The 27,394-nt window shown below is 34.0% G+C and overlaps 1 protein-coding gene across 1 annotated transcript in view; it reads left to right on the top strand.

The window, feature by feature from the left end:
• The window catches only part of CRIM1 (cysteine rich transmembrane BMP regulator 1), a 243,076-nt gene that overhangs the window by 37,544 nt on the left and 178,138 nt on the right, over positions 1 to 27,394 (top strand). Inside the window, exon 2 of the mRNA XM_044663657.1 lies at positions 11,841 to 12,014. Coding sequence (XP_044519592.1) covers positions 11,841 to 12,014 — 174 coding nt within the window. The remainder of the gene's footprint in view (positions 1 to 11,840; positions 12,015 to 27,394) is intronic.

Below are 27,394 nucleotides of genomic sequence, written 5' to 3'. Positions count from 1 at the left end.
CTCACAAGGAATAGGCCTTTCTGGACTATTCTAGGAACTTAACTATAATTGCAAAATCTGATTTTCATAGAAATAACCATCACACTTACAAATGAGATTTCTGAATATAGCCAGATCATAAATTGGAGACTACCCATTTTCTAATTTTTTGTTATTATTTACATACAATGTGTGGTAACTAGCAGTTGATCAGAATATTTATTTAATCCGAATGCCTCATTTCCTAACATTAGGGGTAAGTGGGTATTTGGTTAGACTTTCTATTGTAACCAAAAGTTATCACTTCCAGAAATTTTTGCTGGATTTCCTTAAAACAGATGGTCAAGTAACATTTTCCTGCCTTTCAAGCAGAAATTTGAATAGATATAACTTCTGTAAGATTGGGAATTTATTAGTTGAAGGGTTTGTATAAAATATTCCTTTGCTGTAGAATTTGAGCTTGTTCATGATAATCTTGAAGGATTTGCAAACAAATCTGGGGGGGGGGAACCTAATCTGACCTGACTAGTGACAAAGTATATGGGTACTTCAATATGTGCAAAAATTATTAGTCTTCATAAAGTATTTCTTTGCTTTCTTGGATGCAAATGTCATATCATTTCTGTCAGCTGTTGCAGAAAAATACTGGAGTATTTTGAACATCTGTGATCTCAATGACATAAGTAATTTCCTGTACCAAAGCAGATTGGTATTTTCTCAAATTAAAATTTAGTGGAGCTTCTTCAGGCACTGAAGAATTCAGTGACTTGTTCAGGGTCACACAACTAGTACATCCAAAGAAGGACTTGATCTCAGGTGTTGTAGACGGTGAAGTTCGCTTTCTATCCGCCAAGGTTGCTTCCATTGAGAGAATATATTTGAGTACAAACACATAAATTCATATCTTTGATTTTTGTAGTACAGCAGGAAAAAACAAAAACAAAAAAACAATGTGACAGTGGGCAGTTATCCATTTGATGTAGGTTTGAATTAGGCCTAGACTTATTCCTAATTTTTCACTTCTGAAAGAAAGACACTGTAAATAATGATCAAAACACAGAGAGTCCAAACTTAGATAACTAGAAGGCCAGCAGTTGTTTGTCTGTCATAGCATTTGATCATCTTTTTAGTTGGAAAGGTATTAAAGAAAGTCTTATTTCTGATAGAGAACACTGATATCTCCAATATCAGGTAGACTTACCCATGGTTATGGTGATATTTGGTGGTCTGATACCCATTTGGTTATATTCAGACATTTTCTGTGTATACGAGTCTTTTAGTTAACTATCAAAAAAGAAACTAACTGTAGCTTAATATAGTTTAGACTGAAGAAGCAAAGAATCAGAGAGGACATTATAAGTATATTCAGCTATTTGAAGGATGGTATTGTGGAAGGGGAGCAGATAAATGGCACAGTGGATTATATTACCAAGCCTAGAGTCAGGAAAACTCTTCTTTTGGGGTTCAAATCTGGCCTCAGACACTTATTAGCTGTATGACCTGGGCCAGTCACTTAGCCTTATTTGCCTCAGGTCCTTATCTATAAAATGAACTGGAGAATGACCAACCAACCCAGTATCTCTGCCAAGAAAACCCCAAATAGGTTCACTAAGAATCAGCCATGACTGAAACAACTGAAAAACAACATGTGGTAGACTTGAATTAGATTCGTTTGCTTGGATCCAGTGGGCAGAAGTAGGATCTTGCTATGGAACTTGCAGAAGTCAAGTTAGCCTTAATATCATAAATAATGTCCTAATTAGTGAGAGGTGGTGGGCTCCTCTTCCTTAGAGGTCTTCAAATAGGGGTTGGATAACCACTTGTGAGAAAAGCTGCAGTGAGGGTTCATTTCTTGTATAGAGTCAGACTAGATGGCTGTCAAAGTCATTTCTGACTTTCAAATTCAATGTAATTTCATGATTCTACTGTATCTTCACATATGCTTATAATTTTTGTCTTAGGGAAGGAGTGGATCATTTGCAATTTAGTATCTTGTATCTGAGCCTCTGTGGTATATTCACACGTATCTTAGGAATTAAATCTTTTATTTCTGTGATATAAGCCACTATCTTACCTAGATATTAATATTCAGTTTTTGGCATACCCGGAGGCTAGAGTTTTGTTCTTCAGAATCCCAGTCATCTACATTTGGTTGTCCTCTAGAGAGAACTTATGATGAATTTCAAGGACTTGGTGTGTTTTAAAAATGCCTTCTGATTATTATGCATGCCCTATGTTAGAATTTTCAGTGGGACAAGTATCTCTAACTTCTCTCATTACTACAAATATAAATGCCTTGTAGATTTTAGTATGTATCCTAAGTAAAAAAGAAACGGCTCACTCACTGGATCTTGGACAGTTTAATTATGATGGAGTTGGAAATTAGTAGGAAGTGCCACACAATACATTCAAGGAAAGGTCAAAAGGATCTTATTGGAAATTTGTACTTATGCATTTCACTAGTATAAATAGTCTCTTATTTTATAATTACATAATCATTAAGGGATTTTCTTTTTTTTTTGGAGAACATTAAGGAATAAAACTGTTTCTCTGATTCAGTGATAACATTGGATTTATCATCAATATTAGATTTAAACTTTGACAACCTCTTTAACTGGACTTTTTTTTTCAAGAATTCAAGAAACTTATTCAGTAGGTCAGAGTAGATGGATCATTAGAATTTAAATTAATTTTTGGGCTGCATGCTTTGATTTCAAAGATATTCCTGTCTTTATGGAAAAGTTGCTAAATAACTTACCTCTTTTGTTATTCTAGCAGGATTATTTTTGTTGCATAATATGACAATGATGATGATGATGATGATGAAACTATAAGGATATCTCTTTATATGATAGCATTGATCTTCCTTATAATGAAAGAAATGTTCCAGGATTCCAGAGAAACTGATATTCTCATCTTGTTATTTAGTTTTTCCTTCATTCGAATGTTTCACAAGGTATCTCAGCAAGGCCTTTTTACATAAAAAGGTTTAAGAAGCTGTTTCTTCAAAAACCAAACCAAATTTTTAAAAAATCCCTGTATGTGCCCAGACTTTGTATGCACTACTCAGAAAGCTATTTTCAGTTATCACCTTTTATAGACTTTCAGGTCTTGTTAACTTTAATTTATATGAGATAGGATAAAGACAGCTAAGGCTGACAGAACAAGCTACCTCAGTATCCTTTTCCTCCTGTCAGCAGTGTATTGCTAGTCTTGGCCTTCCACTTTATTCTTGTGGATTTCCTGACACTTTGTCTAACTGGCCTAGTGCCATTTCAGTTGGATATGACTTTGGGAGAGTTAAGTAACCTCTAAGCCTGAGTTTCCTCACTTATAAAGTAGAGAATGGACTAGACAATTTTTGAGATCTTTTCTGGTTCTAAATCTGTGATCTTGTGTTTTCTCAGTATTCCTAGTTACCAACACTGCATGGATTTCGCAATAATAATTGCAAGTGACTGATAATATCTTCACCTTCTTGCTATCTTCATGTGAATCATGAGAAACAGATTCTCATTATATATTATAATTTTATACAGTAGATTTTGTTTCTTTGTGTAAGAGTCTCTCTGACAAGGCTTGGACTGGCTTGCAAAGGGGCCAAAATCAGTAAAGATCCTGAGTTTTTCACTATAATGCTTCTCTCTCTCTCTCTCTCTCTCTCTCTCTCTCTCTCTCTCTCTCTCTCTCTCTCTCCCTCCCCAAGACCCACCCAACTTTTGTTGATTTCTTTTGAGAATCATGTGATTTGACCAGTTCCATTTTCATCCTGGAACAGTTCACCCCTCCTTAGGCTGCTTGGTGGCCTTTTTCTAGACTTAATGTGGATATCCAATCAACTTAGCCCACTGCAGCACAGGACTCCTGAATCTAAGTGATCCTCTACATTCTACCTCCCTGGTAGCAAGGATCACAGACATATACCACAATGTCTGGCATATAATCATAATATTTATATTTGGAAAGGCCTGCAGAGACAATCTTGACTAACTCTCTCATTTACTGATAAAGATATAAAAGTCATAGAGGTTGAGTAAAATAGTAAGTAGAAAAACTACAAAATTGAAACAGGATTTTTTTATGTTGATCCCCTGGGGTTCTTTCTACTACAGCCTGCTGTTTCTTCTGCAGGGTCGCTGGTCCTAGAGTTAGAAAGACCTAAATTAAAATCTGGCCTCAGAAACTCACTAGCTTTGTGATTCTGGACAAGTCTCTTAACTTCTGCTTGCCTCAGTTTCCTCTTTTCTAAAATGGGGATAATACCATCTACTTTGTGAGGATGTGAGGATTGAATGAGATAATAATTATAACTTATTAGCATGTACCTGGGACATAGTAAGCACTACACAAATGCTGGTTATTATTAGGTAGTTTTATATATTTTGTGTTTGAGACATTAGTAGATCATTCATATAGAGGCCTCCAGTAAGAAATTTAGATTCTGGGAGACTAGAGCACTCCTTCCTGGTTCTCTTCTTTTCTCTCTATATTTGGTCCCTCGGAGTGCTCCTCTACTTCATCTGTCATTTCTGTATTCACAACTGATATCAAGATACCTAGCCCTTACCTTTTATAAGCCACTCTCATAAATGGCCATCTTCTTGTTGAATATTTTTAGTTGAGCCTTCTGCCTTCTCCTCAACCTTATATTTCTTTTCCCCAAACTGACTCCCATCCTAAATTTCCCATGTTTGTTAATAGTAACACCATTAATTGAATCTTTAGGTTTGAAATCTCAAAGCCATCTTTTTCTTTTCCTTCTCACTCTCTATAGATAGCAAACAAGTCTTTAGAGCTTAAATTTACCCCTCTCACTTCTATTCATCTGCCTACTTGTAGCAACAGATAAAATGAGACTGATTCCCCCTCCACACGGAAGGCTTGCAGATATTTGAAGAAGGATGATGTGATGGGAAGAATGATTTTGCAGCCAGAGAACCTGAGGATAGTACTGTTGTAACCTTTGGCAAGCCACTATATGTGTCTTGCTTCAAGTTCATCTATAAAATGAGATTAGGGGTTGTAGATTATCTCCATTTTCACTTCCAGCTCTAAGACTTAATATTCTACACCCCTCTTGCTACCATCACCCCAAGACTTTTCTCCAAGCTAAACTTCACCAGTTCCTTCTCATCCTTATATAGTGTTGTTTGGCCATTCTCATTTGGCCACTCTCCAGTGTGTCAATGGCCTGTCTCAAATGTATCACCCATAACAGAACACTCTAAAGGCAAAATATAGTGACACTCTAACCTCTCTTTCTGGGCACTATGCTTCTATTAATACAGCCTATGATCATATTACTTTCTTGAGTCACCGTTGATTCATATTGAGCTCTTATTCCCAGAAAATCCTCAGATATTTTTCCTGTGAGCTATATAATAATAGCTTTCATTTATATAATGCTTTAAGGTTTAAAAATCACTTTATAAATCTTTAATTTGATACAACAACCCTGGGAAGTAGGTGCTATAATTATCTCTCACTTTATAGATGAGGAAACTGAGGCAGAAAGAGCTTATGTGACTTGCCCAGGGTTGTATAGCTAATTATTATATGAAGTAAGATCCACAGGTCCTCTTCTTGCTTCCTTCACTCTTTGAAAGATTAAATTATCATGAATAATATAATAACTGCTAACATTTTCATAGTGCTTGCTATGTATCAGGTAGAGTTAGGCCTGTATAATGAGAAAAAAAAATCAAAAGTGTCATGGAGTACCTTGGGAAATAGTGCATTCTTCCTCAATAAAGGCCCTCAGGCAAAGATTGGATCATCACTTTGGCATGCTGTATAAAAAGTTGTTGCTCAGGTTGGCCTAGATGGCCAGTTAGGTACCTTTTCATTGATATTCTTTGGGGGAAAAAAAATCAGTTGCACAGGAAAAAGCATGAGAGATGTGTGAAAAGACACTAATTCTCATAAAAAAAATCTGAGGATTTTCAGGGACTATAAGCTCAATATTAATCAACATTAACCAAAAAATTAATATCATTTTCCTGAAGGTACACTTTATCCCTGTCCAGGAGCCTATTATTTATATAGTGAAAGCTATAGTTCAGCAATTGCAAACTTCTTCAAACAACCTTCTTCCTCAGCTGTTTATTTATCAGAGCTGCTTTTTTCTTCTGAATACATTGTCTTTTGTTTTAGAGGGAGTCTATTGAATAGGGAAATGTTGTGGTTAAATTGGCAATATGGAGGATGTACTGGAGTGGAGAGAGGCTCAAGGCAATTAAGAGGCTATTTAACTAATCCAAGTGAGGGGTGATGAGGACATGAACTAAGATTGTGGCTATGTGAGTAGAGAGGAAGGAGGTAGTTATGATAGGTGTTGTTGAGGTTAAAACAGCAAGATTTGGCAACTGATTGGAAATGTGGGATAAGACAATAGTCAAGAATACCATTTGTGAAAAAGGAGGGGATTAGAAAAATTTTGTTGCTCATCATGTATGTGTAAACAAGTCTTAGTTTTTTTCCCCCTTAATATTAGATTTCTCATTTCAGATATTTTGGAGGAAAATTCTGAAATTATGTATTTATTTCATTTTCTCTTCCCATGGATCACTGTTTAAGAATTTCTTCCTTTGTTAGACAAGTTATGATCTTCTCTCATCTTCTTGTTTTATAGTAGTTCACATGCCAAAATACATATCATAATTATCTTGTATTTATTTTATATGTAATTACATGTATGCATGTATCTCTCCATATAGAATATAAATTCCTTGAGAGCACATACTCTTTCATTTTTGTCTGTGTATTTCCAGTATCTGGCACATAATTACTTAACAAATACTCGATTGATTAATTAATTGATAAGGATGAAAAAATATACAGCTTATGAGCTGAGTCTAATTTTCATTAAGATTTTAGTCATTTTATTTGGTTGTAAAATATAACCATCTTTTACATGGCCTAACCTGAACAAAATTGTTAAGTAGCCATAGATTGGTTTTAGAATTTTCTCCCCTTCCCCCTCTTAAGTGGTGATAACCCTTGTATTTTCTTATCATAGTCTTCACTCAGGAAAGACATAAATGAATGATAAGGCCTGAGGGATCACCTTTCATAAGAAAACTTCACCTTAACAGCAAACAAAGGAAAGTATTTGTAATCATGGAATTTCAGGTATCATTAAAGCAAGTGGAGGATGTATTTGAGGTGCAGTACAGACTTCCTGGCACTCTTGAAAGAAATCCATAGAAATGTACATCTCCTTGAAAGACTGGCACATTATTATATATATTGAAATTCTTTTCCTAATATAATTTTTTATTTATGTAGGTTTGGGGGGTTGGGGGAATGTAAGGAAAGAGAGGAGATGTAGTCTCATCATTAAATCAAATCCCAAACTTCCCATGATTTTTTAGATAGCCCTTATGAGTTTCTGGAGCCAAAAATTTCATCAACCCATGGCCAGCCTGGTATTGAACCCTTCTAAATTTAATTAGGCTAGTCCCTGTACATCATATGTCTGAGTCACCATATTTGAAGCCTTTCCAGCTTATAGCTGTCTGAGATAGCTTTGGAGAACCTCTGGGTTACTTCCATGCCTTAATGGGGCATGAAGTTGACTTTAGTGGAAGAATGCCCTGATATAAAAGGAGCATGGTACAATAGAAAGAACCCTGATCTTAGAGTCATAAGATTAAACCTGAATTCAAATTCTAGTTCTGCCCCTTATTACCTGTGTGACCTTGAGTGAATCATTTCATCTCTTTGGGCCACAGTTTGTTCATCTGTAAAATGAAAAGGATTGATCTCTAAGGTCTCTTCTAGTTTTATTACTCTTTAACAGGAACTTGGTAATTTTTATTAAAAAATTTTTAAACCCTTACCTTCTATCTTGAAATCAGTACTCTTTATTGGTTCTAAGGCAGAAGAGTGGTAAGGGCTAGGCAATGGGGATTAAGTGACTTACCCATCCCATTCATTTCCAAATGTATCACTTCCCTGCCTTATGATAAAGATTTTAAAAGAAAATCAGCTAAGCAAAGCCAGCACATCTATTGTACATGACAGTATGTGTAATATTCCACACCCATAATGCCCCAGAGAGCATTCCTCTAAGGGAGGAATTTACCTTGTCCCATTTCTTCTCTAGGTTCAAGCTCGTTCATTTTAAGTATTCCATTTCATTTTAGTGTTATTACTTACTTTGTAATCATTGTTTTATTGTTTCCCTGGTTCTGCTTAAGTATGTCCGGCTTTCATATAAGCCTTCACATTTTTTAAATTCCTCATATTTGTCATTTCTTATGACACAGTATCCTGTATTTATGTAGCACAGTTTACTGAGCCATTCCCTAGTCAAAGGGTAGCAATTCTGTTTCAGTTCTTTGCCACCACATAGTATTGTTATGAATGTTTTGTTATATATTGGCCATTTTTTTCTTTTTTTTTTAACTTCATTGGGGCATATGCCTAACAGTAAGATCTCTAGGTCAAAGGACATGGGCATTTTAATCAGCTTTTAGCATGATTCCAAATTTCTTTCCAGAATGTCTGGACCATTTCATAGTTTCAATAACAGTAAATTCATAAGCCCGTCTTCTCACAGTCCCTCTGATGTTTATTATTTCTATCTTTCATCATATTTGAGAGTTCCCTGGGTGTTAGTCAAAACGTGAACATTGTTTTGATTTGAGTTTTTTAGTATAAGTGATGTGGAACAGTATTAAAGAAATGTTAATAACTTGTAGTTCTTTTAAGAACTATTAATTCATGTTTTTGCTCACTTATTCATTGGGATATGCTTCTTGGACTTAAATGTTTGTGTTAATTTCCTATATATCTTAGCTATTATTAATGACTCTTATCAGAGATTTTTAGTGCAAAGTCCTTCCCTGTGTGAGTGGGCAGTTTCCCTTCTTGTCATATCTGAATTGATTTTATTTGTGCAAATGCTTTTCAATTTCATGTAATTGAAATTACATATTTGTTTTCCTATCATTTATCTGTCCATTGATTTGTATAATGAAGCTCCCCATAGCTGTAAGTGACAAGGATATCTTCATCTATTTTCCTTCTATATGCCAGTAAGTGGCATGTGACAGAATGTTGGTCTTAGACACAGGAAGGCTTGAGTTCAAATTCTGCTTCAAGCTCTTACTCTCTGTGTAACCCTGGACAAAGCCATTCTCTGCTTTAATTTTCATATCTGGAAAGTGAGGACAATAATTACTTTATTATTTGCTTGTTAAAAATCATGTCCAGTCACACATTTCGATGTGAGACCCTTGGTTTAAACTAAGACAATAAAGTCCCTTTGCATCTTGGAAAAAAAAATCATGTCCAAAGTATAAAGGTGATCATGAGGGAAAGCAAACCTTCAACAAATGGTATGAAAAATTTGTCCTTAAATTCCAGTCATTTTGTCATAAAATAGTAACTCATCATAACTTTCAAGTGATTTTATTGAACAGAAGAATTAGAAACTAAAATATTTTACAAAGTAATATATTTTAAACTGAATAATTGAGTATAAACATGTTAATATATTTAATAAATATAAGGACAAGGTTGAACTGTTTACATATGTAGCTGTTTAATGCCTGTATATTTTGTTTGTTTTCCTCAGTTAAAAAAAAGGATTTTTTAAAAAATTCTCTTGTCAAGGCATTATGCTATTGTGGAAAGAAAATGGGGTTTTTAGTCAAAAAATAGGAACTAAAGACCCAGTGTTGTTTACTGACTGAGCAAATTATTTAATCTCCTTAAGTTTCCATTTCCTTGTTTTCATTTTGGGGATAATAATACTTGTTCTACCTAACCACTACATGATCTTATGAGAATCAAGAAGACAATACTTGTAAAGTGACTTAAAAAACTATCCATTCATCCATTTATTTTTAACATTCATTTTTAATATATCAAGTTCCAAATCCTCTCCCTATCTTTAGCACCACCCTGAGAAGGCAAACAGTATAATATCAATTATACATGTAAAGTCATGCAGTGTATTTCCATGTTGCAAAAAAACAAGAAAAATAAAAAAAGTGAAAATATGCTTTAGTCTGCACTCAGACTTCATCTCTTGTCTTTTCTTCAGAAATGTTTGTCCTCTATTTCATTAAATACCCACTTTTTCCCCTAAAGATGATAGTCCTGAGTATAATGGATGGGTCAATTTTGGTTGTAATCTTAGCCGTTTTGCCTTTTAGAATATCATATTCCAAGCTCTTGCCTCCTTTAATATTATAGCTTCTAAATCTCATATGAACCTTATTGTTTTTCTGTGGTATTTGAATGGTTTCTAACTGCTTGAAATATTTTCTCTTTGACTTAGGAACTCTTGATATTTGGCTAGAGTATTCTTTGGAGTTTTCATTTGGGGTTCTTTTTCAGCAGTGATTGGTAGATTCTTTCAATTTCTTTTTTACCTACTGATCCTAAGATACTGGGGCAGTTTTCCTTTAAAATTTATTGAAATATGATACCTAGGCCCTTTTTTGGATCATAGTTGTCAAGTAGACTAATAATACCTTTATTATTTCTTTTTAATTTATTTTCAAGGTCAGTTTTTTTTTCAGTGAGATAGTTCACATTTTCTTCTGTGTGGCTTTTAAAAAATTGTTTTGACTGGATTTTAGTGTTTCTTGATGTCCCATGGAGTTGTTGGCTTTCAGTTGTTCAATTCTGATTTTTATGAATTTTCTTCAGAGAGCTTTTGTACCTCTTTTTCCATTTGACCAATACCACTTTTTTTAGAAGTTAGTTTCATTAGTAAAGTTTTGTACTTCTTTTACCATGTGTCCAATTCTTTTTTAAAGGTGTTATTTTCTTCATTACTTTTTTCCTTTACCATACTATTTATTGTCTTTTCATAATTTCCTTGCCATACTCTCATTTCTTTTCCTTATTTTTCCTCTACTTCTCTTACTTGATTTTGAAAAGCAATTATTTTTAGTTCTTTAAGGAATTCTTATTTGACTTGTATTTACTTTGCATTTTTTATCTTTGAGGCTCTTTGTTCTGTTTTCACAAAGCTTACTGCATCTGAGTTTGTGTCTTGATCTTCCCTGCCATTATAATAAATTTTTATGGTCAGGTTCTTTTTTTTGTTGTTGTTAATTCATTTTTCCAATCTATTTCTTGACTTTGAACTTTATGTTAAGATTGGACTCTGTTCTCCATGGTGGAAGGGGGACTGTCCTAAGCTTCAGACATTTTTGTGTTATTGTTTTTAGAGTTAATTCTGGGACTTTGAAAGTTTTGGGTGCCTCCAAGAAGTTGTAATCCAGGGGGAGGTATGGTCCCTGCTTTCCTGATCTGAGCTCTTATTCTTACCTGGAGGTGGGGTGGCCTTAATCCTTTGCAGCTGAAAGTGCTACTGTTCCTCAGGGCTCCTGCTCCCTAGTGACTGAAATGTTTCTCTCTACTTGTCTCTGTGTTGAGAGCTTCCAAAGCTTCTGCTGCTGCCAAATCTCACAGTATGTGGTATTACCACTATATGCACCCCAATGTTACCAACCTCTCCTTCTGACTCCCTAAATTGATTTGGATTAGAAAAATGTTTCACCCTGGCTTTTGGTTGGCTCTGATAATCCAGAATTCAATTTGAGGTGTTATTTTAAATAGATAGTTTAAATTTTGTTTGGGGGGAATGTTGGGAGAGCTAGACTGAGGTGCTGCCTCTTTCTACCATCTTACCTCTGCCCTAGAAGTCCATGTAAAATGATTTTTAGAGGTCAATCAGTCAGCTATTTTTATTGTGGCCATTATTTAGCTGAACTACTTCTGACAAATCAAAAAATAAAATTAAAATGTCTAATACTGACAATACAGTGTATTTCAATCTTAAATAGACACGAAGGAAGTTACAAGCAAACACCATCTGGCTGTTAATTGTTTTACAGATGAAAACTGGGACGATGACCAGCTGCTTGGTTTTGAGCCATGCAATGAAAACCTTATCATGGGCTGCAACATTATCAATGGGAAATGCGAATGTGACACCATTCGAACCTGCAATAATCCCTTTGAATTTCCGAGGCAGGATATGTGCCTTTCAGCCTTAAAGAGGATTGAAGGTAAGCACTTATTTTAGCCAACCATCCACTTATAAAACTTTGTATTGTATACTTTTTTGGCTGTTAGTATTTGACCTTGAAAAATCAAGCCTGTGAGTGCTTTTAATGATAAAGAGTCTTTATATCATTAGATAAGGAACATAATTATGAGCAGGTTCTTTGTAATACACATATATATGTATGTGTGGATGTTCATGGGTAGGTGTGTGGATGTGGATGTGGGCATATAATGTGACTTTAATAGCATACAATTAACTCTCTAGGTTTCATGAAAAAGTGGCTGTGCCAGATTAACCCTTTTATAATAATTGATTTCACAAGTGGTGACCTAGAGATTAGCACCTGGTACTGACAAAAACATTTTGTTTTCTTTTGAAATGAAAGAACCTGGATAATTAGTCAGTGAGGGTTTGGTTACTTGGAGATAAAATGTGGAATATAGTAAATCTCAATAAAGCAGGAAGGAAAATAAGGCCACAGAGATTTTGTATCCTTCATACATAGCTTAAACAATAGGTAAATTTGAAATCTTGTTTCATTCATGACCAAGGTAATAACTTGAATTAACTAACTGAAGCATGAAGCATGGTGAAATGTCTCTCATAATGAGATCATAGGAAAGGAAAGAGTGACATTGCTTAGGAACTACAAGCAGAAGAATAAGGCTAGGAGATCTGGGTCATAGCCACCAGCTTGGTCTGCCACCAGCAAGCTTCATGAACTTGACTAAATCAGCCCTTTCTACACCTGCATTTCCTTGTATGTAAAATGCTGGGTTGGAATGAAATAAATTTTAGAGTCCCTTCTATCTCTAAAAATAGATTGATTTCAGTATGAAAGATGGCCCTAGAGACCTCAAAGCATTCGGCTTCCCAAGTCATTGGCTTTCACAGTTTCTTAGATTTAAGCTCTTTGAGATAAGGGATTTTCTCTTGCTTTTCTTTGTATTTCTAGCTCTTAACTCCTCGGTGCCTGGTAGATGGTAGATACTTAACAAATGGTAGTTTTGGCTATGTGCTTTCTTCCCCCTTTAGATTGTAAGCTCATTGAGGGCAGGAAATTTTTGAATTTGTCTCCCTAGCATTTAGCACAGTGCATAATAGATGAAATTATTAGTTCAGAAATACCTTATTTAAAATCTGGCCCAAGATACTTCGTAGATGTATGACCCTAGGCAAGTCACTTACCTGTTCTCTGCCTGTTTCCTCAAGAGTAAAATGATGACAATAATGTCACCTACCTCTTAGGACTGTTGTGAGTTCCAGATAAGACGATATTTGTAAAGCACTTAGCAAAGTACCTGGCACATAGTAGATGATAAATAAATACTCGTTCTCTTCCCCTCTCTGATTATAAAGTTATGCTCTCCATGTCTTCCTCAGCTTTTATTCCTCCTAGACCTATTATTTGTCTTCACTTTTACTTTATATTTCCTTCATTACTAGCTTATATTGTTTTTTATTGTTTTGTTGGTTAGTTTTGTCATCCTAATCATTCCATAAAGTCCTTATTCTTAGTAAGTACAGTGCATATTTAGCAAGTAGTAGGCACTTACTAAATGATTGACTGATCTCTCCTGAAGCCAGAAATATTGGGGAAAGTGATCCACCACAATTCTGAATTTTAGCATCTCTGGTCTCTTCTATTCTTTTGATCTATTATTGATTGATTGACTGACTGACTGACCTAAATTTTTATTCTACCTCAGCCACCCACTACAATATACCAAGACCAATGGTTTTCCTGCCTCTGCATCAGTACCTCCAGTTAGTAGGTTTCCATTCTACTTACAGAGAGGTATTTGAACTGCATCTGTGATTTCACTGAAAAAGGGAACCCCTATGTGAGGAAACCTCTATCAGGAAACTTATAAGAGGTTAAGTGATTTGATCTGGATCATATAGCCAGTATATGTTAGAGGAGGAACTTTAAACCCAACCTTCCTAGTTCTGATGACAGGTCTTTCTTCATTTCAACATTGCTTCTACTCCACTTACAAGACCAACTTAAGCATTTCTGTCTTTTACCATTCAATTGCTTACTTCTTGTTCTTTTGCTTGTCATACCTTGACAAATTATCCGCTTTCACTATTCATCCTGGGCATCCACCCTCTTCTTATACATCCATGACTCTTCCTTTGCCCCACTCTATCCCAAATTTCTTTTTAAAAATTAATTAATGTTTGTTTGTTCCATTAAAGTTCTCAGGTTATCTCTACTCCTTTCACTAGAGAAGGCATCATTAGACAAAAAGACATATGTCCATATATAAAGTTATATCTTTCTTGTTTCTATTTATTGGTTCTTTGGTTGTGGACATATGCAAGTTATTCTTCAAACTATTTCTGTTGCTGTATAAAATATTATATAATATAATAATGTTCTCTTGGTTCCTCTCGTTTTGCTCTTCAAAGTTTTATGTAGGTCTTTTCATATTTTTTTTAATCAACGTGTTCATCATTTCTTATGGCATAGCTGTATTCCATCACAGTCATATGCCACAACTTGTTTAACCACTTCCCAATTGATGGACACCCTTTTACTTTACAGGTTTTTTGCCACTACAAAGAGAACTGTTATAAATGTTAGAACATATAGGTTCTTTTCTTCTTTCCCTGATCACTTTAGGAAACAAACCCAATAGTGTTGTTTCTGAGTCAAAACCTACCCCAAATTTCTAGGCACTTTGCCAGATTTTATTGACTATCAACAACTTCTTTTGTAGGTATCTACTTTTTTCACCAATTACACAGTGGGTCCTCATAATTTCTCATCTTAACTATTGAAACAGCCCCTTTAATTGCCCTTTCTTTTTTCTTGTCTTTCTCCTTGCCAATTCTTTCGGCAAAATAGTCTTCTTATTACACATCTGACTTTTTCACCCAATACCCTGCTCAGGAAGGTTCAGTTGCTCCCTTTTGCCTCTGATATAAAATACAAACTCTTCAGCTTGGCATTTAACTCCACCACTACCACCCTGTACCCACCATCACCATCACTTAACTTTCTGGTGTTCCAGCCCTTAGTACAATGCCTGGCACTTTGTAGGTGCTTAATAAGTGTTTATTATTAATGAGTGAATTTCATGTTATTCTTATTTATGCAATATACAGACTTTCCAGCTGTTCCCAAATTTTGTAGTTCATCTCTTCTGTCTAAAATTCATTTCCTTTATATTTCTACTTCTTGGAATAATTATCCCCTTGCAAGTCCTGTCTCAGTTGTCACCTCCTATAGGAAAATCTGTATTTCCCCAGTTATCAGTGTTCTCTACCTTCTCATATTATCTTGTGTTTACTTATATGTGTTCACATATAAGCTGATTGAGGAAAGGGACTTCTTTTCCTTTTGTATCTCCAACACCAAATGCAATATCTTGAATATAATGTGTCCTTAATGAATGTTTTTTAACTAAAATGTGTGTGTGTATTCCTAAGTCTAGAAAGTCAGAATAGATAAATAGATAGAATGTTTATGAATTATATGAAAAGGGAAAAAGGGTCAAGAAATTTCCTGTAGGCCACTTAAACCAAGAATAGGAGATAAGTATCTCTTTCTGTGTACTAATATAATTGAATTGAATTTTAGAATTGAAAGACCTTAGAGATCATTTAGTTTTCTCTCCTCATTTTCATGTGAGGAAAGTGAGGTCATGAAGAGGATCTGATACTCAGATTTGGATTTGAGAGGAACCTTAGAGGTCACTGAATACAACCCTCTCATTTGACATAGTAGGAAACAATGAAGTAGCATGTCTGTGGTTGCAAAGCTGGGTAGTGACAGAGTGTGTTCAGCGATCTTTCTACTCTGCTCTGACTTCAGGAAAGAGTAATTAGTCATTTATTAAGTGCCCGTACATGCTAAATGAGTACTTTGCTTACTAAAAGAAATATGGATATGGTCCCAGTCATTTAAGAGTTTTCCAAATGGATAAGAAGATAAGATTTATATATGTGAGAAAATATGACTATTTCTATGTCTAATAATGTGATACAGACTATGTGTGGGACCAGAATTGAGAGAAAGGGAGAGATTAATATACAGCGTAATAGTTGGGGAAGGCTTTATGAAGGAGGTAAGAATTAAATTTGAGTGAGATTTGGTATATTTCAGCAAAAGCAAAGAGGAGTGAATTAGTGTGAGTTATATAATTCAGATAGAAAATAAGAGCTTGAACTATGGTAGAAACAGTGAAAATGAAAATTATGAGATGAATATTAATAATAATTGCAATACCTAACACTATGTGTCAGGTGCTGTGCTAAGTGCTTCATAGTTATCTCATTTGTACCTCAAAACAACCATGGAACAGAGGTACTGTTATTCCCATTTTACAGATGATGAGACAAGAAGAAGTTAGGCGATGTGCTCAGAGTCACAAAACTGGGAAGTATTTGACTCTAGATTTGAACTCAGGTTTTCCTGACTCCAAGCCCAGTGTTTTATCAGCAGTGCCACCTGAGAGTTGCTGATAGACTGAACATGAACAAAAAGGAAATCATCTCAAGAGTACTAGTTTGAAAGAGTAGATTTGTAAAACTATTGAAAGAATTGGGAAGTTAGGAAGAGAGAGTATCTACTAGCAAGGCAGATCATATATCCTTTCTTTTTCCTCTTAGGGTATGGAAACCAACTCACTTGAGCATGGTTATTGATTGTATATTTGGAAATAAAGAATTATTTAAGGTTTTGTAAGTTGGAGACAAATTGAAGTGAAAGTAGCCTCCAGTCAATAAAGAAACATTTACTGAGTGTTCAGGGATTCCAAGTAAAGAAGGAAGAGAAATCAGCCAAATCAGTAGTTGATAGAGAACAATGAAAAGAGATATTTAAATACTTATAATTTTTTTTAAAAGGTGAATTGGAATGGGTCAGAAAAGAGGGAAAATAAAGTAAGCCCGAGCACAGAAGTGTCTAGATAAAAGACAATTTACAGTCATGTAAATACCAAGGTTTCATTTGAGGTTTTACCCTATCCTCAGTTCAACTGTTGCTTTTTGGCATTTTGTTTTAATAGTTAATATGTTTATAATAAAAATAAATTTTATTTTGAAAAGTTATTTAGTAAGGTTAAAATCTGTTTTAGTTAGGTATCCTAATTTCCCAGGATTGTAACAGAATTGGTCAGTCACTGTAGGGCTTCTAGCTACCATTTTTATGAAATTATAAGGTGTTGAAGTAGAGGACTAAGGAAGTACCTGGGAATTAGAAAAGACTCAGAGTTTCACTTTATACTATTTGCAAAAAGAAAATGAATCAACTCTGGTTATTACTTAATTGCATGCTTAGGTCTTTTGCTCCCCCAAAACTAGAAAAATTGACTTTAAAAAGAGTTTGCTAAAGCTTTAAGAGACTAAATACTGTGTAATGGCCTGCACTATTTTTGTAAAGTGAAATATTACAGTGATTAATCATAACATTTAAAGAAAAAATTCTGATAATCTTTCTTTCTCTTTAAACACCTTGGCTTTGCCAAGGTTGTGATTCTGTAACATTCAACATCCTCATTAATATATGAGAAAATATAGTCCAGATCTCTTGGTTCTTAAGCAGATCTACAAATAGTGGGATGAGATTTTAAACTTGAGTATAGAGCAAAAAGGTAACGCTGCTAAGGGATGTGAAGTAGGTTTTAGTGCTGGTTAAAACAGAGCATGCATAGGACACCAGACTTGGGCTATTGGGTCAAAGGTCAGGTTAGCACTTTGAAAAAATATAATTCAGAGTTGCCGTAGAAAACTGGAGAAGTGATCAGAAATAAATAATGTGACATTCAGTAAAGGCTAAGAAGGAAAAATAAACTACAAGTACAAGGAAAACATAAGCTATTTGAATCATTCTGTAAATATCCATTGACTGACTACATGTGTATAATTATAGGTTCTGTGGGAAGTAGTTTACATTCTGGTTGTAGAAATGACTTGGACATAAGTAGGCTTTTATAGCAGCATTGAATTTAGAGATGGAAGTGACCTGAAGAGATCATCTAATCTAAAATCATTTTCTAGATGAGGAAAAATAGTCTTAGAGAAAATGAGTCATTTGCTCAAGGCTACATAGATAATATTTAGTAGAGCAGGGCTTTGATTTCAAGTCTTCTGATTTTTAAGTCATAGAATACTTTTATTCCCAAAAGATTAGTGCAATTGTATTGTTTAACCCTAGGGAGCTAGCTATTCATACTGATCTAAGACAAAATATTTCCCTAGATGTTATTGTGTAGATATCTCGGGTAATATTTTCTTTTTTTTCCCTTTTTTTAAATTAACTTATTTTATTTAGAATATTTTCCTATGGTTACATGATTCATGCTCTTTCCCTCTCCTCAGACCCCTTGGCCCCCTGTAGCTATCATGCAATTCCACTAGGTTTTACATGTATTATTGATTGAGACCTATTTCCATATTATTGATAGTTGCACTAGGATAATTGTTTAGCGCAGTGATGGGCAAACTTTTTAAAGAGGAGGCCAAAGGAAAGGAAATGCTCATCTGTCAGTCTGTTTCTAAGGCAACTCTTTCGAAGTTTCATTGTATTATATCCTACTCATTGTATTCGTCAGATTAGGAATACTGTTGGGCAACCAGATAGAACATTTCAGGCCCCCCCCCCCCATCTGGCCCTCGGGCTGTAGTTTGCCCATCATTGGTTTAGTGTCAACAACCCCAATAATATCCCCATCAACCCATGTGTTCAAGCAGTTGTTTTTCTTCTATGTTTCTCCTCCCACAGTTCTCTCTCTGGATGTGGATAGTTTTCTTTCTCATAAGTCCCTCAGCCTTGCTCTGTATTCTAGCATTGCTGCTAGTAGAGAAGTCCGTTATGTTCGATTTTACCACAGTATCAGTCTCTGTGTACAATGTTCTTCTGGCTCTGCTCCTTTCACTCTGCATCAATTCCTGGAGGTCTTTCCAGTTCACATGGGATTCCTCCAGTTCATTATTCCTTTGAACACAATAGTATTCCATCACCAACAGATACCACAATTTGTTAAGCCATTCCCCAATTGAAGGACATACTCTTGTTTTCCAGTTTTTTGCCACCACAAAGAGTGTGGTTATAAATATTTTTGTACATGTCTTTTCCCCTATGATCTCTTTGGGGTATAAACTCAGCAATGGTATGGCTGGATCAAAGGCCAGACAGTCTTTTAAAGCCCTTTTGGCATAGTTATCCAGAATGGTTGGATCAGTTCGCAACTCTACCAGGAGTGCACCAATGTTCTAATTTTGCCACAACCCTTCCAACATTTATTACTTTCCCTTGCTGTCATGTTAGCCAATCTTCTAGGTGTGAGGTGGTACCTCAGAGTTGTTTTGATTTGCATTTCTCTAATTATAAGATATTTAGAACACTTTCTCATGTGCTTATTGATAGTTTTGATTTCTTTATCTGAAAATTGCCTATTCATGTTCCTTGCCCCTTTATCAATTGGGGAATGGCTTGATTTTTTTGAACGCTTGATTTAGCTCCCTATATATTTGAGTAATTAGACCTTTGTTAGAGTTTTTTGTTATAAAGATTTTTCCCCAACTTGTTGATTCCCTTCTAATTTTGGTTGCATTGTTTTTGTTTGTACAAAATCTTTTTAATTTAATATAATCAAATTATTTATTTTACATTTTGTAATTTTTTCTAACTCTTACTTTGTTTTAAAATCTTACCTTTTCCAAAGATCTGACAAGTATACTATTCTGTGTTCACCTAATTTACTTATAGTTTCCTTCTTTATATTCAAGTCATTCACCCATTCTGAATTTATCTTGGTGTAGGGTGTGAGATGTTGATCTAAACCTAATCTCTCCCATATTGTTTTCCAATTTTCCCAACAGTTTTTGTCAAATAGTGGATTTTTGTCCCAAAAGCTGGGCTCTTTGGGCTTACCATAGACTGTCTTGCTGACGTCACTTACCCCAAGTCTATTCCACTAACCTTCCTGTCTGTCTCTTAGCCAGTACCATATTGGTTTTTTTTTTAATTCTTTTTTTTTAAACCCTTTTACTTCGGTGTATTGTCTCATAGGTGGAAGAGTGGTAAGGGTGGGCAATGGGGGTCAAGTGTCCTGCCCAGGGTCACACAGCTGGGAAGTGGCTGAGGCCGGGTTTGAACCTAGGACCTCCTGTCTCTAGGCCTGACTCTCACTCCACTGAGCTACCCAGCTGCCCCCAGTACCATATTGTTTTGATGACCACTGCTTTATAGTACAATTTAAGATCTGGTACTGTTGACCACCTTCTTTCATGTGTTTTTTTTTTTCATTATTTCCCTTGATATTATTGATCTTTTGTTCTTCCAAATGAACTTTGTTATAGTTTTTTTTCTAATTCAGTAAAAAAAGTTTTTTTGGTAATTTGATAGGCATCGCACTAAATAAGTAAATTAATATGGGTAAAATGGTCATTTTTATTATGTTAGCTCATCCCACCCATGAGCAATCAATGCTTTTCCAATTATTTAGATCTAGTTTTAATTGTATGGTAAGTGTTTCATGTTTGTGTTCATATAATTACTGTATTTGTTTTGGTAGATAGATTCCTAAGTATTTTATATTGTCTAGGGTGATTTTGAATGGTATTTCTCTTTCTAACTCTTGCTGCTGAGATGTGTTGGAAGTATATAGAAATGCTGATGATTTTATGTGCATTTATTTTGTATCCTGCAACTTTATTAAAATTGTTGATTATTTCCACTAGTTTTTTAGTTGATTCTCTAGGATTTTTTAAGTAGACCATCATATCATCTGCAAAGAGTGATAGCTTGATCTCCTCATTGCCTATTTTAATACTTTCAATTTCTTTTTCTTTTCTAATTGCAATTGCTAGTGCTTCTAGTACAATTTTAAATAATAGAGGTGACAGTGGACATCCTTGTTTCACTCTTGATCTTACTGGAAATGCTTCTAATATGTCCCCATTGAATATGATGCTTGTTCATGGCTTAAGCTATATACTGTTTATTATATTTAGGACAGGCCCATCTATTCCTATACTTTCTAGTATTTTCAATAGGAATGGATATTGTATTTTGTCAAAGGCTTTTTCAGCATCTATTGAGATAATCATGTGATTTTTGTTTGTTAGCTTGTTGATATGGTCAATTATGTGGATGGTTTTCCTAACATTGAACCATCTTTGCATTCCTGGTATAAATCCCACCTGATCATAATGAATAACCCTCATGATCACTTGCTGGAGTCTTCGTACTATTATTCTTTTTAAGATTTTTGTGATCTGTGTTTAATAAAGAGATTGGTCTGCAGTTTTCTTTTTCTGTTTTTGATCTACCTGGCTTTGGGATCAGTACCATATTTGTGTCATAAAAGGAATTTTGGTAGTACTCCTTTGCTTATTATGTCAAATAATTTGTATAGTATTGGGATTAGTTGTTATTTGAATGTTTGATAGAATTCACTTGTGAATCCATTTGGTCCTGAGGATTTTTTCTTAGGGAGTTCTTTGATGGTTTGTTTAATTTCTTTTTCTGATATGGGATTATTTAAGTATTCTATTTCTTCTGCTGTTAATCTAGGCAATTTATATTTTTGTAAATATTCATCCATATCATCTAGATTGCTATATTTATTGTTATATAATTAGGCAAAATAGTTTTTAATGATTGCCTTGATTTCCTCTTCATTCGAGATGAGGTCTCCCTTTTCATCTTTGATACTGTTAATTTGGTTTTCTTCCTTCCTTCCTTTTTTATTAGATTGACCAGTACTTTGGCAATTTTATTTGTTTTTTCAAAGTACCCGCTTCTGGTCTTATTTATTAATTCAATAGTTCTTTTACTTTCTCTTTTATTAATTTCTCCTTTAATTTTTATGATCTCTAGTTTTCATCTGGGAATTTTTAATATGTTCGCTTTCTAGTTTTTTGATTTGCATGCCCAATTCATTGACCTCTGCCCTCCCCAATCTGTTAATATATGCACTCAAGGATATAAATTTCCCCCTAAGTGCTGCTTTGGCTGCATCACACAAATTTTGGTAGGATGTCTCATCATTGTCCTTCTCTTCAATGAAATTATTGTTTTTATGATTTGTTATTTAACTGATTTTGGAGAGTGATATTATTCAATTTCCAATTAATTTTTGATTTGCCTCCCCATATGCCCTTACTAATTATTATTCTTATTGCATTATGATCTGAAAAGGTTGCATTTATTATTTCTGCTCTTTCGCATTTGTTTGCCATATTTCTATGTCCTAGTGCAATGATGGGGCAAACTCTGGCCTGCAGGCCTGATGTGGCCCCCTGAAATGTTCTATCTTGCTGCTCAAGATTATTCCTAATCTGACAAATACAATGAGTAGGATACAATACAATGAAACTTCGAAAGAGTTGCCATAGTAACAGACTGTCAGATGAGCATTTCCTTTCCTTTGTCCCCCTCTTTAAAAAGTTTGCCCATCACTGACCTAGTGCATGGTCAGTCTTTGAGAATATATCATGTACTGCTGAAATGAATCTGCATTCCTTTTTGTCCCTATTTATTTTTCTCCACATATGTAATAATTTTCTAGGATTTCATTCACCTCTCTTGGGTAATATTTTCTAATCTTACCTTTTCTGAAAATGTGAGCAGCCTGAAAGGTACTCCTTTTTCCTCATTTCCTACCTGACAAACTAAATACTAGAATGAAGTGAGAAAAATGCCTTTTATATAATTTTGTCTTTTTTTTTCTTGGTGTGATAAGGGGAATTCATGGATAATAAGGTGGTCCATTTTTACTTTGAGTGGCTATATCTTTCATCCTAAACAGTACTTAGGGTATTATTTAAACAAAAAATAAGTTGCTCATCCACTTAGTAGTTTAAAATTTTTTTTCATAATGTTTTTAATCTTGAAATCCTTAAGAAAATGATAGTTTCCAAAAACTCCATATTTATTCATGTAATCCTTATTTATGGATATTTTATGAACATTTTCTGTGAGTCTCCTTTTCCTGTTCATCATTAGGGGTGGAAAGATAGGTTTCTTTTCTTAAAAATAATTTATTTATAATGGTTAATTTTTGAAAAAAATTTGAGTTCCAGATACTCTCCTTTCATTCCATCCCTCCACCATGCAAGCAATATGATAGCAGTTTACATATGAAATGATGCAAAAAAATATTTCCGTATTTGCCATGTTTGCCATATTTGCCATGCCGTAAAAAGAAAAGCAAGGATTTTTCTTCAGTCTAAACTCAGACTTTGTCAGTTCTCTCTTTGGACAGGGAGAGCATTTTTCATCATAATTTGGAATTGTATTATGGATCATTCTATTGCTCAGAATAGCTAAGTCTTTCATAGTTGATCATCATTACAGTATTGCTGTTAGTGTTTACAGTGCCCTCCTGATAATGCTCTCCTCACTTCATATCAATTCATATAAATCTTCTCAGGTTTTTCAAAACCATCCTACTCATCATTTCACAACTTGTTCAGCTATTCCTCAATTGATGGGCATCCCTTCAATTTTCAATTCTTTGCCACTTCATATATTTTTATACATATAATAAGTCCTTTTCCTTTTTCTTTGATCTCTTTCGGATAGAGACCTAATAGTGTTATCAATGAGTCAAAGGGTATATATATATATATATATATATAATTTTTCATAACCCTTTTGGCATAGTTTCAGATTATTCTCCAGAATGGTTGGATCAGTTCACAACTCCACCAGCATTAGTGTAGTAGTGTTCCACTCCTTGTACATTAGTGACCCTATTTTTTCACTGTTTTTTCAGACCCTCATGTCTGATAGATATGAGGTGGTGCCTTAGTTGTTTTAATTTGAATTTTTCTAATAAATAGTGATTTAGAGCATTTTTGTATGACTATTCATAGCTTTGATCTATATCTTGTTTCTGCAGTTCTTGTTCCAAAAGACTGAATTTTTCAGTTTATCAAACACTAGATTACATATGGTTATTTACTATTTATATTATGTAGTTAATCTATTTTCCTGATCCACCAAACTTTCTTAGACAGTAGCAGATTGTTTTCTTGATTACTGTTTTGTAAAATAGTTTAAATCTGGTATTTCTAGGCCACTTTGTTCACATTTTTTTCCATTGATTCTCTTCATATATCTGACCTTTGTTCTTCCAGAGAAATTCTGTATTATTTTTATGGTTCTATAAAATAATTCTCTAGTAGTTTGTTTGATATAGCACTGAATAAGCAAATTAGCTTAGGTAGAATTGTCATTTTTATTATATTGGCTTGGACTATCAATGAGCAATTAACATTTCTCTAATTGTTTAAATTTTCTTTATTTGTGTGAAAAACATTTTGTAATTCTGTTCACATAGTTCCTGAGTTTGTCTTGGCAGGTAGACTACAAAGTATTTTATAGTGTGTGTTGTTATTATCAAAGGAATTTCTTTCTATCTCTTGGTACTAGTCTTTGATGGTAATATATAGAAATATTGATGACGCATGTGGATTTTATCTTCTATCCTGCAACTTTGCTGAAGGTTATTATTTGTTTCAGTTAGATTTTTAGTTGATTCTCTAGGATTTTCCAAAGTGTTCTGCATCATATCATCATATTATCTGGTTTCACCCCTTTCTGCTTCTGTTTTATGGGTAAGTTTCTTCCATTCACATTCAGTTGTGATTATTAATTGTATATTTCCCTCAATTCTATTTTCTTCTGTTTATCCTTTTCTCTCTCTAGCAGTTTAAAGCAAGACAGTTTATAATACGTGCTTTATTTGTCAAAGTAATTTTTGAAGGTTCAAGAACACACAAGTAATAATAAAACTGTTTCTTTAAGGCATGATCTTCCTCACCTGTGCATTAAGAAGCAGATACTCCAACATAAGGATTACAGAGTAGATAGATCCCAATCCACAGACAGAAGCATTTTGCAAGTTTTGGTAGTAAGGAGAGAATTTATTTGCCCACATTGTTCATAACCAATATTGCACAAGCATAATCATGGAAACAATGCATATATTTGCAGGAGTTTCCATTAAGGTTCACAGCTAAGAGCAGAGTTGGAAACTCAAGCCTTCTGGGAGGTTCTGGATACCACTGAAATATTATCTGTTCTAGAATTGGAGAGAGAAAGGAGAGTAACTTAAGAAAAGAGAATTAACAGCTTATTAAAAGAGGTACAAAAAATATTGAAAAAAGAGCTTAAAAAATAAAATTGGTGAAAGGGTAAAAGAGATAAATAAATTTACTGAAGAAAAGAATTTCTTAAAAAGCAAAATTGCCCAAATGGAAAAAAAAAAGGTCCAAAAATTTGCTAAACAAAATAACTTCTTAAAAAGCAGAATTGGTCAAATGAACAAAGGGGTACAAATGCCAAACTGAAGAGAATAATTCCTCAACAATTTGAATTGGGCAAGAGGAAGCTAATAACTACATAAGACATTAAGAAATAAAATTATAAAGTCAAAAGAATGATAAAATAGAAGAAAGTGTGAACTATCTCAATGCAAAAAAACAATTGACCTAGAAAATAGAGAGAAGAGAGATAATTTAAGAATTAATAGACAACCTGAAAGCCATGATAAAAAAGCCTAGACATCATCTTTCGAGAAATTATAAAGGAAAACTGCCTTAATATCTTAAGTCAGGAAGGCAAAATAGAATTTGAAAGAATACACTAACTACCCCCTGAAAGAGATCCCAAAATAAAAACTTTAAAAAATATTATAGTCAAATTCTAGAGCCCCCAAGGCAAGGAGGAAATATTATAGTCAATGAAATCATTCAGATAACACAGAGCAATCAGGATTACACACAATTTAGCAGCTACAATGTAAAAGAAGGTTTGGCAAAAGAAGCTAGGATTACAACAAATAATAACTTCCCCAGAAAATCTGAATATAATCTTTTAGGGGAAAACATATATTTAATGAAATAGTGGTCTTTTGATAATTTCTGATAAAAAGACTAGATCTAAGTAGTAAATGTGATGTTCAAACATAACACCAAAGAGAAGCTTGAAAAGATAAACATGAAAGAAATCATAAGGAATTCAATAAAATTAAACTATTTGCATTCCTATATGGGAAGATAATACACATAACTCCTAAGAATTTTATCATTATTAGGATAATTAGAAGAGATCTACATAGACAGAGGGTATTGGTGTGAGTTGATTATATTGCGTCAAGCTTTTTGAAAACTAATTATGTGGCTTTTTACTCCTTTCTTCAAATAAACATTAAAAGAAATTAAACCCTGCTAGAACATTATGTATTAATCATGAATGAAACTAAGTCTTTAATGACTAGAAGAAAGCCCTGAGATTTTGAATCTTAGTGATTTAAACATATATATATATATATGTATATATATTTATATATGCTATATATAAATGCACACACATATATATCTCACTTTAGTTATAGTTTTCCTTTTAATATTTTCAGTAAATTCTCCCTAAATATAGTGATATCTTTTGTAGTTTAGGTAAGCTAACATTCTGTCCCTTGATTCTTCCAATTGGAAAAAGTAATTCGTCTAATAGAAATATTACAACATGCTCAATACATTAATACACATATTAATTTATAGAATAAACATATATATATGAATCAAATAATGTCACTCCAAAATGATTCTCTCTCTATCTCTCTCATAAACACATGCACACACATATATTATGGGTATACATATATATCAAATTATGGCCTCTAAAATATAACTTCTATACATAAATACATATACCAAATTTTAATGGAATCCAATATAGCTTCTAAAGGTGTTCATTATTTTTTTCTCCTTTTCTACTACCAGTGTTATAAAGAGATTCCATACAAGTTATTTTATTTTAAGTGATTTTGTGACTCCTAATTAGTGTTTGGGAACTATTTTGAAATATTTGGAAGTCTCTTAGCTCCCCCAAATTACTATTATCATATAGTTTGTGATGCAAGATATACTTAACTGAAAATGGTAATCCACTATGTTATTACTCTTGTGTAACAAGTCGAGGGTTTCACTAATATAAGAAACATAGTTTTAAAATTTCAGAATTTTTACATATTTAATTTCTTAAAGGTAGTAATTTATCTCTATTAAAATTGATCATATCTGTTAGAGGTCATAGCATAAAGCAGTATTATAAAAGTTAACATACTCATTTTGCTTTAGTTCTCTTTGGTAGTGAAGCAGAAGGGGATTGTGAATAGAGAATTGGCCCCCAAACCTGGAAGTACTCCCCCTAACACTCACTGGCTGTATGACTACAATTTACTTTGTTCATCAGAGTTCTAGAAATTAAAAAAAAAATCAACTAGAGCTCTAGAACTCGCAAACTACAAAATGCAAAGAAGAGGATGAGCTACATTGACAAGTGAAGTTTTCTTACCCAGGAGGATTTTACTGAAATAACAGCCCCCTCCCAGGGGAATGTATACCTCCTTAACT

This window comes from Gracilinanus agilis, chromosome 2 (genome assembly GCF_016433145.1).
Source record: "Gracilinanus agilis isolate LMUSP501 chromosome 2, AgileGrace, whole genome shotgun sequence".
Lineage (NCBI taxonomy): Eukaryota > Metazoa > Chordata > Mammalia > Didelphimorphia > Didelphidae > Gracilinanus > Gracilinanus agilis.
This window is presented reverse-complemented; position numbering and strand designations above follow the sequence as displayed.